General features: G+C 39.6%; 1 protein-coding gene across 2 annotated transcripts in view; it reads right to left on the bottom strand.

Moving 5' to 3' along the window:
* Positions 1-374: 374 nt before the first annotated feature.
* The window catches only part of coe3l.L (COE3-like L homeolog), a 73418-nt gene continuing 59559 nt past the window's right edge, over positions 375-14233 (bottom strand). For both annotated transcript variants that reach the window (XM_018227422.2, XM_018227414.2), the window contains exons 12-16: positions 7210-7275; positions 6807-6984; positions 3951-4136; positions 3495-3698; positions 375-3232 (exon numbers count right to left, since the gene is read on the bottom strand). In XM_018227422.2, coding sequence (XP_018082911.1) covers positions 3201-3232; positions 3495-3698; positions 3951-4136; positions 6807-6984; positions 7210-7275 — 666 coding nt within the window. In that variant the 3' untranslated portion in view covers positions 375-3200. The remainder of the gene's footprint in view (positions 3233-3494; positions 3699-3950; positions 4137-6806; positions 6985-7209; positions 7276-14233) is intronic.

The following is a 14233-nucleotide window of genomic DNA, read 5'->3' on the forward strand; positions in this document are numbered from 1 at the left end:
ACCAGTCTCCTCTACATTTCATCCTGACCACTCCCATACCCTTAATGTTACACTAACTTCACCCCTTTCCAGCACTACTGTGGTTCTTTGGCAATATTCCTATTTGGTTTCAAGGACTGTCTCACATTCTGTTCTTAGGCCACGTCTTTTTCTTATCTTTGTTACCCTCATAGTCCTCTTTCAGGCAAGATCTGAAGTTCTCTCCTGTTTTGAGCTCCTCATACCTCACGTTTCCTCTCCTTTGCACTCCCATGTTTACCTGCCCCACGGACCTACTGAACTGTATGACTTCTCTCTAGAACAATACCCCTTCTCTGCTTACTTCTCCAGGAGTACTCAAACACTTTATTTAGAGAATTGAAGGCAAGTCAAAGTCAGATTTTGATATTTTTATTTCATGAGTAAGCTGACAGGTAGGAATGACCTTTTGTTCTAAAAGGAATTGAACATTTAGTAGGAGAATGAAGATTCAATCTGAACAGTTGGAGGCATTCAAGTCTACAATTACTGGTGGGAGGAAATCATTAAGGTACACACAGACCTTTCTGATATCCATTATCTTAATTTCTCTCTACCACCAGATATGACAGATATCATATGCATACCCCTCAACATTTAAATATGAACACGGGACAATTCTCAATTCACCATATCAACTCCCTGTTATGCTCCTGATCTACCAAAACACTTCCCACTTTTCAGGATGCCCAATCCATTTAGAAATCATTGGTAAATGATCTACGTCCCAGAAAGCACACCAACGTCACAGTGTAGGAAGCAAGGTTTTTTTTACTACTTTTATCTCTTTTTAAGGTCCTCTCTTCATCATCAGTCTGTCCTTCAAACCATGGCAGATAATGGGGTTAGTGACCCTAGAAACAGTGTCAGACTGGACCTCCAAGGGCCCTCCAGTTAACCCAACATCCAGGCCCACCCACCGTTCCAGAAATTAGATGTAGCTCATGCTAACTAGGTGTTATAGGGTTACGGTGCATATAAGATAGTGCTGATGATCATCTGGTACCCTTGCCAAGCCAACTGAGTCAAATTTCAAGATAACTGTCATACTGGAGAAACACAGAACTAAAAGAACAACAGTCAATGTATCTCTCTATATTCCAATGAATGTTAACTTGAGCATGTTCTCCTTAGATGTTCACCTTAAATGTAAGTGCGTTTTCGACATTTTTAAAACATTTTTATTTTGAATCTCTCCAGTTTGGAATCATTGTACAGTTGCAATTGTCCCAGTTACCCAAGCAACGTTGCAGTCAGTTGACTGAAAGACGAATAATGAATTCAAATAGATCAAAAACATTGACATTGCTGATGATAAAAACAAATTGGTAGTTGCCTCTGTTGGTTAAGTTGGTTCCTAACCTGTGAACGATGTACCTATTGTACAGTCATTGAGCTCCTTCTGTTTATGGGTAGGAGATATATATTCCTGCACATTCTACGTTGGCCATGGAGATGTAGAGGGTGGTTTCTTGTTCTTTTGTACAGAAGAGAAACAAGATGGAAGCCAGTGGATTGGTCAGAATTGTGGGAATACAGGCACAGCTTACCACTGATTGGGTCGTATTACTTTCACAACAAGATATGCATACATTTTACACAAAGAACCTTACAGGTTTTCTTACAAACGCTACAGTTATAAGGACTGTGTGGATTTTCTTGTGTCCCCCACCCGCCCCATCTTATGTTAGTGAGTGCCTAGTGGTGGTATAGATGCTTAAAGAGTGAGGAAGAAGATTCTTTAACAACAAGAGGGAACCGTTGCTTTTCAGAGGCCTGTTGCAGTGGGAATTTATTGCACACAAATATACAAACAGGCTACGGGAATGCCTCTGAACTAGGGATAGGAGAGGGTGAATAAATACAAGTCATTATAAATAAGGAAAGTGTTTTCTTAGCACTGGAAACCTTCTGTGTCTCTAACCTAGCCCTTTATATTCATGCCTAAGGCCACTGGTTTAGAAACAGCATTACAAAACTACATCCCCACCACCAATTGCAAGAGTAAGGAGTCTAAAGGAAGGTGTATTGGAATTAACTAACCATTAATGTCTACTTGGTTAGTGTAGGTAGGAGGGTTCAGCTCTCTCCCATGTGCTTTGAGTTGGGTTTGAGGTTGAATGTATAAAAGTGGTCAACGACATTCTGTTTGTGTAAAAACACAATCATCAGCCATCCCTTTGCTGTATGTGTTACTGTGTTCTTAGGCTTGACATTGATGAAATATGCATGCCTTAGTATTACCGTTGACAGTCCAATAAGATTCATCTCTGACCTAACTTTTTGTTTGGTCCGTGTATATTTTGTGCTCGTTAACATTTGCATTACATGTTAGGGCAGTTTCAAAGAGGTTCTGAAGGAAAGCACAGTAGAAAAGACTTGTTTTGCCCCCCATGACCTGTAAATCATGTCAACATCCTATAATTTGTATGGAGTAAGTGCTACAATGGCCCACGTCACAGTGCAGTTGAAAAGGAGGACTACACACAAGAGAAAATGGTCTATAATCATGGAAATCGTCTCTGTGATTGTAGGACGGAGAGATAATTAATGGTGATGATGAACCTCAAAATATGGTTCTTCAGAATCCATCCTTCATACAGACTAGGGAAAGTTTTTTAGGACTCGACCCTCTGGCTTCTCTCTCTATCTCTTGTCTGGAGCTACGATATGATGGCCCAGTCTCATGCGTGTAAGCTCTCCATAGGATCCAGTTTCAATGAACAATGAGAGGACAGTGGCTGGGGAAAGTGATTGGTCTTTAGGATGACTACATGTCTTTAGCCATTATCAGAAGTTACAAATTCCAGTTAATTCACCGTAATAGGAAAAAAATGGTCCGTAACAGACTTGATTTGAGAAAAAAAAGGAAAGTTGTTTGGTCCTAAAAGGATAATTGTCCTTTATCAAAGGCAGAAATGAAAAGGCACAATATGACCTTTTCAGTGGATTTTAGCGGCTTCTCTTACATGGGCTTCAAGGAAGGTGGAATGTTAAATCTCAATTGGTTCCACCAACCACAATGTGACAGATCCTGGGTTTTCAGTCTCTTCATCTCCAGTATCTGCAGCCCAATAAGAAGATGTTAAATTAGTGCCAGGTTCCACCTTATCTACGGCGGCAAAAGGAGAAAGCATTTTCCTTTGTGTGGTTACTCTTCCTTGGGTTTTAGGTGTCTTCGTCTACATTGGTGGCACAATAAGGCCAGACATGGCTGAAAAAGACACCAGAAGAGCATGAATTCCTTTATAGAACATTCCTCTGCCTAAGAGATCAATTTTCCCTAGGTTACTGAATGCTTTCTATATTATGTGTCCCTTTTTATTACATTTACCCCAAAGAGTCTACAGCGGACGCTCACTCCTTCTTCTGTCATCCAACCCCTATAATTGCCTGTTTACTAAAAGATCAAGCCTAACAATAAAAAGAACATAAGAAATTCCAAATTAGCACTGTGAGGGCAATGATAGGCTCACCTTGGAGGTTGTTTGCACTGGAGCTTGTGCAGGTTGGAGGCGGAGAGGTCTGCGGCCGCACTACAGGCGCAAAGGCACTCTTTTGTTTGACCGCGGAGATCATGTTGACTGGAGAGAAGGAAAAGATTCCTGCAGGTGTGGCAGAGTTGGCGCTGGATGAAAGGGTGATGGAAGATGCTCCAAGTGGAGGACTTGCTGGCATAACTGGTGGCAACATTAAGAGGGCATTCATTGTTAAAGACAAGTATTTGCTATGGCATGGTATACATCTAATCGAAGAAGAAACTCATTTGTTCTCATAGTAAAGCAAATTAGGGTTTAAGGCAAGTGACTTTGTTTTTCAAAATAATGTATTACACGCATCTCAGATTTGCTTTTTAATCATTGGAATGCTACGGCAAGCTGACACCTTTTATAGGCAAAAACATGATTAGCAACCATGTAGAGAATACTCACTTGCATATGGAGAATTAGCCGTGGAGCCATTAAGGAAGCTCGGAGATCCAGGTACTCCCAGGCTGGTCATGGCTGACCCTCCATATCCATTCATGGTGGAGGTGATGGTGTTATAATTAGACTGTTGTGGGGTTGAGCTGGGTACATAACCACGTGGGGAGACGCTACTTGTATTCCTGGTGTAACCTGACAAAAAGAGTCCAAACCACATTATTCTTCATGCATTTAAAATGATCATGCTGTAACAGATGTAACAGATAACTGAAGATAATGAGTGATTTTATGGAGTTATAACTGATTTAGTGTAAGGTTAATCAGATGAAAGCCACCAAGTCATAAACTCAAGATCTACTAGAAGATCATGATCTACCATTTTGGATCTCCTAAAATAAAGGAAGCATTAAAGGAAAACTATACCCCCCAAACAATGTAGGTCTCTATTAAAAGATACTGAGTAAAACAGCTCATGTGTAAAACCCTGCTTCATGTAAATGAACCATTATCATAATAATATACTTTTTAAGTAGTATGTGCCATTGGGTAATCATAAATAGAAAATTGCCATTTTAAAAAATAAGGGCCACCCCCTGGGATCGTAAGATTCACTGTGCACACATACAAACCACATGTAAGGTCACATGAGCCAATTAACAGACAGAGTTCTGCCTTTTGCTTCCTCACTTCTTCCTGTTACAGTTAGTGTTGTAGTATTTCTGGTCAGGTGATCTCTGAGGCAGCACAGATAGAGTCACAAAATGGTGGTTCAAGGCAAGAGATGTAAAAGGGCAATATTTATGTAAATATATATTCCAGTTTGGTAAGATTCTTTAATATGTCATTCAATTTGATATAAACTATCTGTTGCTTAAGTATTCATTTTGGGGGTATAGTTTTCCTTTAACAGGGGAAAAATATACATATTGCCCTCAACAGTTCCATCATAGGGTTCCCATGGGAGATAGACCATTGGACTGCAGTGATGATGAATATGCTCCCGTTTAATATTGTACAATACCTCTACTTGCATAATACTGTACAACTCCTCTCCATGCATAATATTGTACAACTCCGCTCAATGCATAATGTTGTACAATTCCCCGCCCTGCATAATACTGTACAACGCTCCTTAATAATAATAGAAACCTCTCATTGCATAATATTGTAAAAATCTCCCTACGTTATATTGTCCAACTGCTCACCCTGCATAATACTGTACAGCTCTCCCTACAAATTATTGTGCATCTTTCCCTGTATAATATATTACCACTCTCCCTACATAATATTTTATAATGCTTCTTCCATAATATTGTATATCATCCTTTCCATAATATTGTACATCCCTGCATGATATTGTGCATTTCTCTCTAGATAATATTTTACAACTTACCCAACACAATATTTTACAACTATCCCTTCAAAATATTGTACAACTGTCCCTGTACAATATTTTAAACCTCTTCCTGCATAATATTGTACAATTGATTTCCCTGTATAATATTGTACAGCTCTCCCTGAATAATATTATACAACTCTCCCTGCATAATATTTTAAACCTCTCCCTGCATAATATTGTACAATGTCTTTGCCTGCATATTATTGTACAGCTCTCCCTGTAGAATATGGTAAAAATCCCCCTACAATATATTGTACAACTCTACATACATAATATTGTAGAAGTCTCCTTACAAAATATCGTACAACTTTCTCTGTATAATATTATACAACTCTCACTACATAATAATATACAACTCTCTCGACAAGTGATTGTACATCTCTCCCTTCATAATATTTTACAACTCTCCCTACAAAAGTTTGTACAATTGTTTCTGCAAAATATTCTACAGCTCTCCCTACAAATTATTGTACAATTGCATACTATTGTACAACTTAATGATCTTCTGTAGTTCTCACACATAACAGATTTACTATAATTATTAGGAAGTGTTAATAAAAACTGAATGTTGCCAAACTGATATCTAAACAGAAGCCGAAAACATTTCTGTGACATCAGTCTGTTTCCCGACGCATTCAATTCCATTTAGTGGAGCCTGGGATAATCTATAATTTTCATTTTATTTTCTATTATTTATTGCCTTTTTGCATTAATTTGATTGGATACTGACCAGAGGGATTTTGTGCCGCCTCAAAACAGGTCAACAATTTTAGGAGAAAAAAAAGAGAAATGCTATAATAAGTAGTACAAAAATACACATTTCCATAAAAAAAATCCCTAATAATTTGTCCTAAAATCAATTTTTCATAAATGGGAAAAATATGCGCAACTACAAAAAGATTTTCCATTTTAGCTTGAATTCTCACATCAAAATATTGAATTTTAAGAAGCCAGCACTTAAGATGAAACGCTTTTAGGATGTTTTCAATTTCTGCTCTCACCGCAACTTAAAGTAAAAAAAAAAAGAAGCCACGTCTTTGTTGTCGGGCACCATCTTAAGCTGCTAATTCTTCTCTGGTTAGCTAGTGCAGACACTGGGCATGCTCAGTTGAATTTAGGAATGGACAGACTGTGACTGCACATGCTCAGTGGTGGTAATCAGTTGCAGGAGAAGATAAAGTAGTGGGAGATGCACCCGTCAACCTCTACTTTCTTTTTTCTCAACAGGTAATGAAAATGGTCCAGATTTGGGGTGCTAAACTGGTGCAGTTCAAAAAGAGAGATGTAGGGCCTGTCCAAAAGAACTGCCTTTTATCTATGGCTTTTGTTCTCCTATAATCAATTGGAAGAGTTCTACATAAAAGACTCCAGAAACCAGGGGAGTCACCCCTTTACTTGATGTTGGAGTGATTCTAAATCCACCCACTGTGTTCCATTGCTAGGTCTTGTCATGATAAATTTACCTTGTTCCGATGCCTGGGAGGATTCAGCAATGTTGATGGCCAGTTGGCTGCCGAACGAGTTGATTCCCATCATGCCTGAGTGGGGGTGATTGGCTGTCAGCGAGGAAAGCTGATTGGAGTTACGGGGGACGCTATACAAGGCTTCAGCAATGTCAGCAGCTCGTTTCAGGATAATATCCTATAAAGATGAGAGACAGAAGAAGTTGTTGCTTTTCTCTCCCTAAAGTTTTTAATTCCTCCTGCATCATAGGGAAGGGTTTGTACACTAAAAAGTATGCTAGGGTAATTACTGCGCCACACAAGAGAAAGAATGGGCACTAGGGCAGGAATGCACTCTGTAGGATGGGTTATGTGCCCTGCATGCCAGGCATGTGTTTCAATATCCTAAGAAGGGTAACGTTACCTGGTTATTGTGCGGCATTCCATACAGAGCCTCCACTAAATCCGCTGCTCTCTTCAATAACACCTCCTGTGGATGAATGGGAAGATAATAGTGCTCAGGATACAGAGAAAATGCAAATTATTGAGCTCATTTACCTCTGTAATGACATGGGCAGCATTGGACTGGGGGACCCTGGGGCTGCTGCCTCGGGGGTCCCCACACCACCCCCATGGCTCCTTGCCCCAGCTGCAAAGGTCGCAGCAATGGCTTCAGAAAGGGAATGGATTTGGCCCATGAGGCCCTTCAGGTTTTTTCCTGGTGTCCCGTCAGCCCAGTCCGACACTGGACATGGGCAGGGAGTCTGTGACTTGGGCAGTGGGTGGGACTAAATTATTGGTGGCAGCTTACAGAGGGAGGGGCAAGGAGTCTATGACTCAGGCAGTGGGTGGGACTAAATCAATCTGGTGGCAGCTTACAGGGGGGAGTGGCAGGAAGATGTGGGTGGGTCTTTTGGCAGCTATCAGAGATAGAGGGTATAATTGTATAAGTCAAGTAACAGGCTGAACTGGAACGCTTAAAACTTAAAGGGGAGAAATATATTTTGTAATCAGTGCAGTGTTCCAGATATGAAATGTTTTAAAAAAGCAATTATCTTTTTCTCAGATATATGTAATTTTAGTGAGGATTTATATGCTCAGTGCTACTGGTGCCTTCTATAAACCAATTTGCATTTTTAATATTCCTTCCGATGCTGGCAAATCCATCTCTCTCTATACAATTTTGCCTCTATTTCAGGCAAATACATGTTGCATTGCACAACAGTAACAAAGCAGTACAGCAGATCACTGTTATTATCCTTATTACTATATAATACTTTAGCAAAGGTCCTATATCAGTGGTGGATCTCTCTACTTGAACACCATGAAGTCAGTGAGTGCAAGAAATAACCCAAACAGAAAGTGTGGTAAAGGATGGGCATACAAAGAAGAAGAGAAAGGCAGTTTATTAAAAGGAAACAGCACAAGAGGACCAATAAAGGTCAAGGGCTCTCCATGGACGGCGGGTTCACTGAAGCAAGGGAATAACGACCTCTTTCCTTAGACAAGCTTTCAGCAGCTTACTGGAGCATCCTAAATTCATTGTGGAATGAGACAGGTCTTGTCTGATGTTCCCTGGGCCACTCGCTACAGGCTGCCCTGCTGAGATATGCGCCCCCGTGGGATTCGCTAATATGACATCAAGCACACTGGTGTAAAAATATTCCGGCTACTCTTTATGGTTTAGTAAGGAGCAAAACAGTCAGATATGCTGAGCTCAGTTCAACCTGCGCCCCCGGGGTCTAGATGGTGCCAATAGCAAGAGGTTAAATTAGGGAATACATTTGGGACTTGGTTTCTTCTCTGTTCAGGCGTGTCACCTTACAGAGTTACATAGATATTAAGGCTTTTAAAAAAATGGGCAGCCATCAAATTCCCCCTTTGGGACTGTTTGTTCAGAGGAAACTGCCATCTCTTTAGATGAAGAAGCCCTTCTAAATTCAAAGATGTTGCAACATTGTTTTCTTCATGGTTAGGCAAGGGATCTGGTGGAGGAGTAATTATAAACATGATTGGGAGGACAACAGAACCAGATCAATAACCTCCAAAATATAAGAGTTTACAAGGGGAACTGGTCCTGGCTGACAGTTAAATTCACAACTAGCCAATATGATGGCCCAACTGTAACAGCACCATGGCATCGGGGGTCCCTGGTCAGCTCAGCTAGCACTAAGAGTTACTTATATGTGCACTGTATAAACTGGTCCATATCTGTGGTCAAGCCAGACTTGGATAAATCATTATAATGAAACACCCAGTCCCATCAGGCCTACTGAACCAGAAGATGTCTCTAATATAATCAGCATGAGGCTAGTAATATAGCAACTTCCAGGTATCTCTGTGACAATGACAAACATATTGATTCAGCAGTAGTTATTTTCTGCTACAAGGCAACAGTAACTGACTGATCAACTCACATAAGTCCAACCTGTATCTTTTCAGATACTTCCACTAACAATCAGCCCTTCATTCTGCCCTATGATCACTTCACAATCATAGTAGACACTACTATCCACCTTCATTGCATCTGTTTCTCTTTGGCTCACTGATTCTATAACTACAAGGGTCTTTCTTCTTATTATATAAGATGTCAGGGGCAACCGTTGGTCTTCAATAGGTGGACAAAGCTCAAAAAGTCTTCTTACTTTCATGCTCCTCACTTGTTTAACCTTTTTCCTTTAACCATCAAACCAAATGCAACATTCTCAAGATCCAAGATCAGTTTTAGAACCTGGTTAAGTAGTTTATCCCTGCTAGTAAGTAAACTCTCACCCACCAATATCTGATTAAGAGTCATATAGTTCTCACCAACAATTATTACTAAGTAAAAACTGTGAATTCAGTTAAAAACTTAGAGAACTTTCATCCACCAACATCTGCAGGAGGAACAATTAACTCTTGCACATCAACATCCAGTGTCCAGCTACAAAGTCAGAAAATACATCAACATCAACCAGACAAAAAAAAAAGACATTTCTTAGCTGGTTACATCTACTAGAGAGACAGAGCATTCTCCTCCACCAACCCAACTAAGGTCTACTGGAGACACAAAAAGCTCCCAACAACCATCTGCTAGAGAAACAAAGACATATCATTGACCAACAGCTACCAGATTTCTTAACTGTAATCATCAAGAGCAGGGCAGTCACTGGAGACTCACAGGTCAGATCTTGTCCTCCAAGATTATTATGGATCCAAGTTGACTCAAGGGCTCCACACACTCCTTTGTATGATATTATGATTTTAATATAATCAGGCCCTTGAACAACAACTATATGTTAAGATAACTGGTTGTAGCTCACATTTCGAGAGATAAGGTGAGCTCCCACCCATCAATATCTGCAAGAGGGTCAGGAAAAATGGAGAGCTCTTACCCACAAAGTCCTGTTATGTCAAGAGCTCTCATTGAACCTCATCACTTGGAAAAGTAAAGAACTAAAAGCTACAACAGACTCTGAGAGCTCTGAACGAGCAGCTTCTCTCTGTCAGGTCCCCCAAACAAATATAGTTAATATAGATTTATGATAGATCCTTTGCTTCATTATTATTAATTGTTTCCTCTATAAAACAGTATGTATGTATCATAACAGTATCCTAATAGTGGATGTACAATCATGACTAATCACTGACACCACTAAATAAAGGGTCATGTTAATCATCTTAATAAATGATTAAACTGAAGAATGTTGTTAAAATTCACATTATAATGAATCTATGTGAGTGTGTGTTGGGTGATAATGCGTTAAAGCTGTCGGAGTTTCCATCCTTTGTTGCTCTTGCAGGACACTGGGCTTGTCACACTCTTCTCGGCTCAGATCATTTATCATCGTTAGAAGACCTGTCTTGGCTTTGTTTGCCGGAACTCCCTTCTCAATTCACTCATCGGCCCAGCTCATGTACTTCTGTACTTCTTCTATTACTCGGCCTCTTGCTTTACCCGCCAGCCCCCTAGAGACTGCACGGCCGGGCTTTCTTCATCTTTAGATTAAAGAGGTTCATTCTCTGCAGCTCATGATCGGTGTAAGTCTGATAAATTGGCATTTCATTGCTATCTGATGCCTTTTCCACTGAACGTGTGAAGAGTAAATTTTCCACGTAACCAAATCTTCATGTCACCCCAATTGGACACATGTTTGTACAATTCCTTTGTCTCTAACTCATACTATATAGTGGTCCCTTGCCTGGAACTCTCTATTTATGTCCATCACTCACTCCCCTCCAATGAGCTCTCTTTATAAACAAACTCATCAATCCCCAAGCCACAACCCTGATATTCTATGGTTCCCTTTCCACACATATAATAAACCTCTGAAAAACTATTTCTTTAAATTAACCTTTAGTATGATGTAGAGAGTGATATTCCGATGACAATTTGTAATTAGTTTTCATTTTATATTATTTGTGTTTTTTTTACTTAAATTTTTCCTTTATTTAGTAATTTAAAATATCAATTACAGGAAAGAAAAAAAAAAGGAAACCAACATAGTAGAAAGATTATTCCTAAATTGTTGAGATATATCATTTACAAAATCTTACATTTTACTTTCATAGCAATACAATAGGATAAAGCATGTATTTTAATCTACTATGTACTGGTAGATTACCAGAAAGAAAGAAAAGAGAAAAAAAAACCATAAACAAAACAAAACAATGTTCTAGTGCTAGGTGCTAGGAATACACCGAATCCAGGATTCGGTTAGGGATTAGGCCTTTTTCAGCAGGATTCGGGCGAATCCTTCTGCCTGCCCGAACCAAATCCAAATCCTAATTTGCATATACAAATTAGGGGCGGGGAGGTAAATCGCATTACTTTATGTCGCAAAACAAGTTTTCCCCTTCCCACCCCTAATTTGCGTTGCAAATTAGGATTCGGTTTGGTATTCGTCCGAATCTTTCGCAAAGTATTTGGGGGTTCGGCAGAAACCAAATTAGTGGATTCGGTGGATCCCTACTAGGTAAGAAGTTAAGAAATAAGTTTTATAAGTAATAATAAAAAGAAAAATTTGGTCCAATAGTTTCTCTGGAATTAAGGAAATAGAAAACCATCTGAATAGGTACTATTATTCCATGGTAACCTTTTGCTATGGTATTTATTTAAAGACTGGTTATTTTTCACGGCATAGTATTCCATTTTGTTGGTTTCATTCATTAAGTTAAGGAATATGTTGTAGTAGTATATTATTTGTGTTTTTTTTTAGTAACTCTTCTGTTTGCAATTTCAGCACTCTGGCTGCTAGGGTCCAAATTAACCTAGCAACCATGCATTGATTTGAGGAGAGGAATAGGAGCAGCCCGGATTTACATAGCGGGCACCCCCGTGCAGATTTTCATCATCTGGACTGGAGCAGTTTCTTTCCTTCTATTGTGTACTCATGGGCTTCTGTATCAGACTTCCTGTTTTCAGCTTAAACCTCCAGGGCAGGGCTTGAGCATGCTCAGTTTGATCCTCTCTCCCTCCCTCCCCTCCCTTCTGTTATCTGAGCCCAGAGCTATGAGTGAGCAGGGAGAGACTCAGGCAGAAAGTGATGTCACACCAAGCTAATATGGCAGCTGCTATCCTAAACAAACGGAGAGTTTACTCAGATATGGTAAAGCATTCTGCATAATAAATATAGTCTTATAACTTCCACTATTGTGTCTAAACTATTGGCAATAAACCACTTTGGTAGCTTTCCTTCTCCTTTAAAGGAGAAGCACCCCTTTAACAAAACACTAAAGCTGACTTTAAATAAGTCAAAATAGGGCACTGCCAATAAATGTCCCTTTTTCATGCTCTGTGCAAAAAACATTATTTCGTTGGGTAGTGTAACCGGCCAAGTTGCACTGCACTAAAGCCTCTCTACCCACAATATTTCCTTATTTCAGGATCTTGCAGTAAAAGGATAAAAAGAATAAAACTCTCTGTGGCTACAAGATGAAAGCTCACTTTCCAACGAGCAGTGGGTGTAAGGGATACGCTGGGCATTCCTGGAGCCGAGTGCATTTCATGGGAAGCATTCCTGTCACATGACGTGAGCAATGTATAAATATAATGTCAGGATTAGGAAAAATAAGAATACGTACCCAGAATTTCCTGCAAATCTTCTCTAAAGAATTCTTACTGTATACTGTCGGCATGTAATTGCTAATGGGGCTCAGATAATAAAGGGTCTGATTTCATATATATCGGCTCCGTTTATAAGTTCAATGGTTCATATTTCCAGCCAAGTGAGCAGAGGAATGGAGAATTCACTCAGCCCCGGGGGTTAATTTCATTTGCCCGTAATGGCCGCAGATATAATACCTGTGCTGCTATCTGCCAGATCCCTATAATTAACTCATAATGAGAAAAACATGGCGGCTCTCACGTTTACGCTACCCCTGCAGTGGTTCTTTCACGTGTTCCACTACAAGGGAGTTAAAGGGGTTGTTCACCTTTAAACAAACTATTAGTATGATGTTGAGAGGGATATTCTGAGACAATTTGCCATTGGTCTTCATTTTTTATGGAAAAAAGTAAAAAGGTTGAACTTGATGGACGTGTGTCTTTTTTCAACCTAACTTACTATGTTACTATGTTATCATTTGTGTGTGTGTATTTTTTTAAAAAAAATATTAAGGTTTTTGTTCAGCAGCTCTCCAGTTGGGAATTTCAGAAGCTATTTGGTTGCTAGCATCCATATTTCCCTGGCAACCAGTGGTTTGAATAAGAAACTGGAATGAGAATAGGAGAGGGGCTGGTAAGTAATACAATGTAACAATACCAATGAAATTGTAGCCTCGAAGAGCAATAGTTGTTTGGCTGCTGGGATCAGTGACCCCCCACCTATTTGAAAGTTGGAAGGAGTCGGAAGAAGAAGGCAAATCATTTAAAAACGATAAAAAAATTTTAAAATTAAAACCAATTGAAAAGTTGCCAAGAACTGACCATTCAGTAAAAGTTAACTTAAAGGAGACATAGGGAGGCACATTTATTAAAGGTCGAACTTCGAATTCATGTGCTTTTTTATAAAAAAAAAATAGAATATCTAAACTCAGATGAATTTCACCGACACGAAGACTCCAATCGAATTCGATTCAAATTCGACCAAGCTCGATTTGAAGGCTACTGAGTCCCAATTGGTCCCTGGACCTCTCCCATTGACTTATACGTGAATTCGGCAGGTTTTCGGTGGCGAATAGTCGAATTATTAAAGCACCAGAGTTTGATAAATCTTGAAAATTGAATTAGAATTTTTTGAAAAATTCGAATCGAGTTTGGATAATTCACGAGTCAAATTTCACAGCTTAGACCATAAAATAGAAAAAAAAAAACAGATAATGAATAATTAATATACGGTGCTGGTTTTACTCTAATGGCCCCTTTATTGGAGCTTCATGTAGATCTGTTACGGCCCTTGCTGTGTTTCAAACGAGGGGTGGGCGTGTCCTAATGGTCCCTGCCAGTCGCACAATAGGAGGGGGCAGGG

Source organism: Xenopus laevis, chromosome 1L (genome assembly GCF_017654675.1).
Source record: "Xenopus laevis strain J_2021 chromosome 1L, Xenopus_laevis_v10.1, whole genome shotgun sequence".
Lineage (NCBI taxonomy): Eukaryota > Metazoa > Chordata > Amphibia > Anura > Pipidae > Xenopus > Xenopus laevis.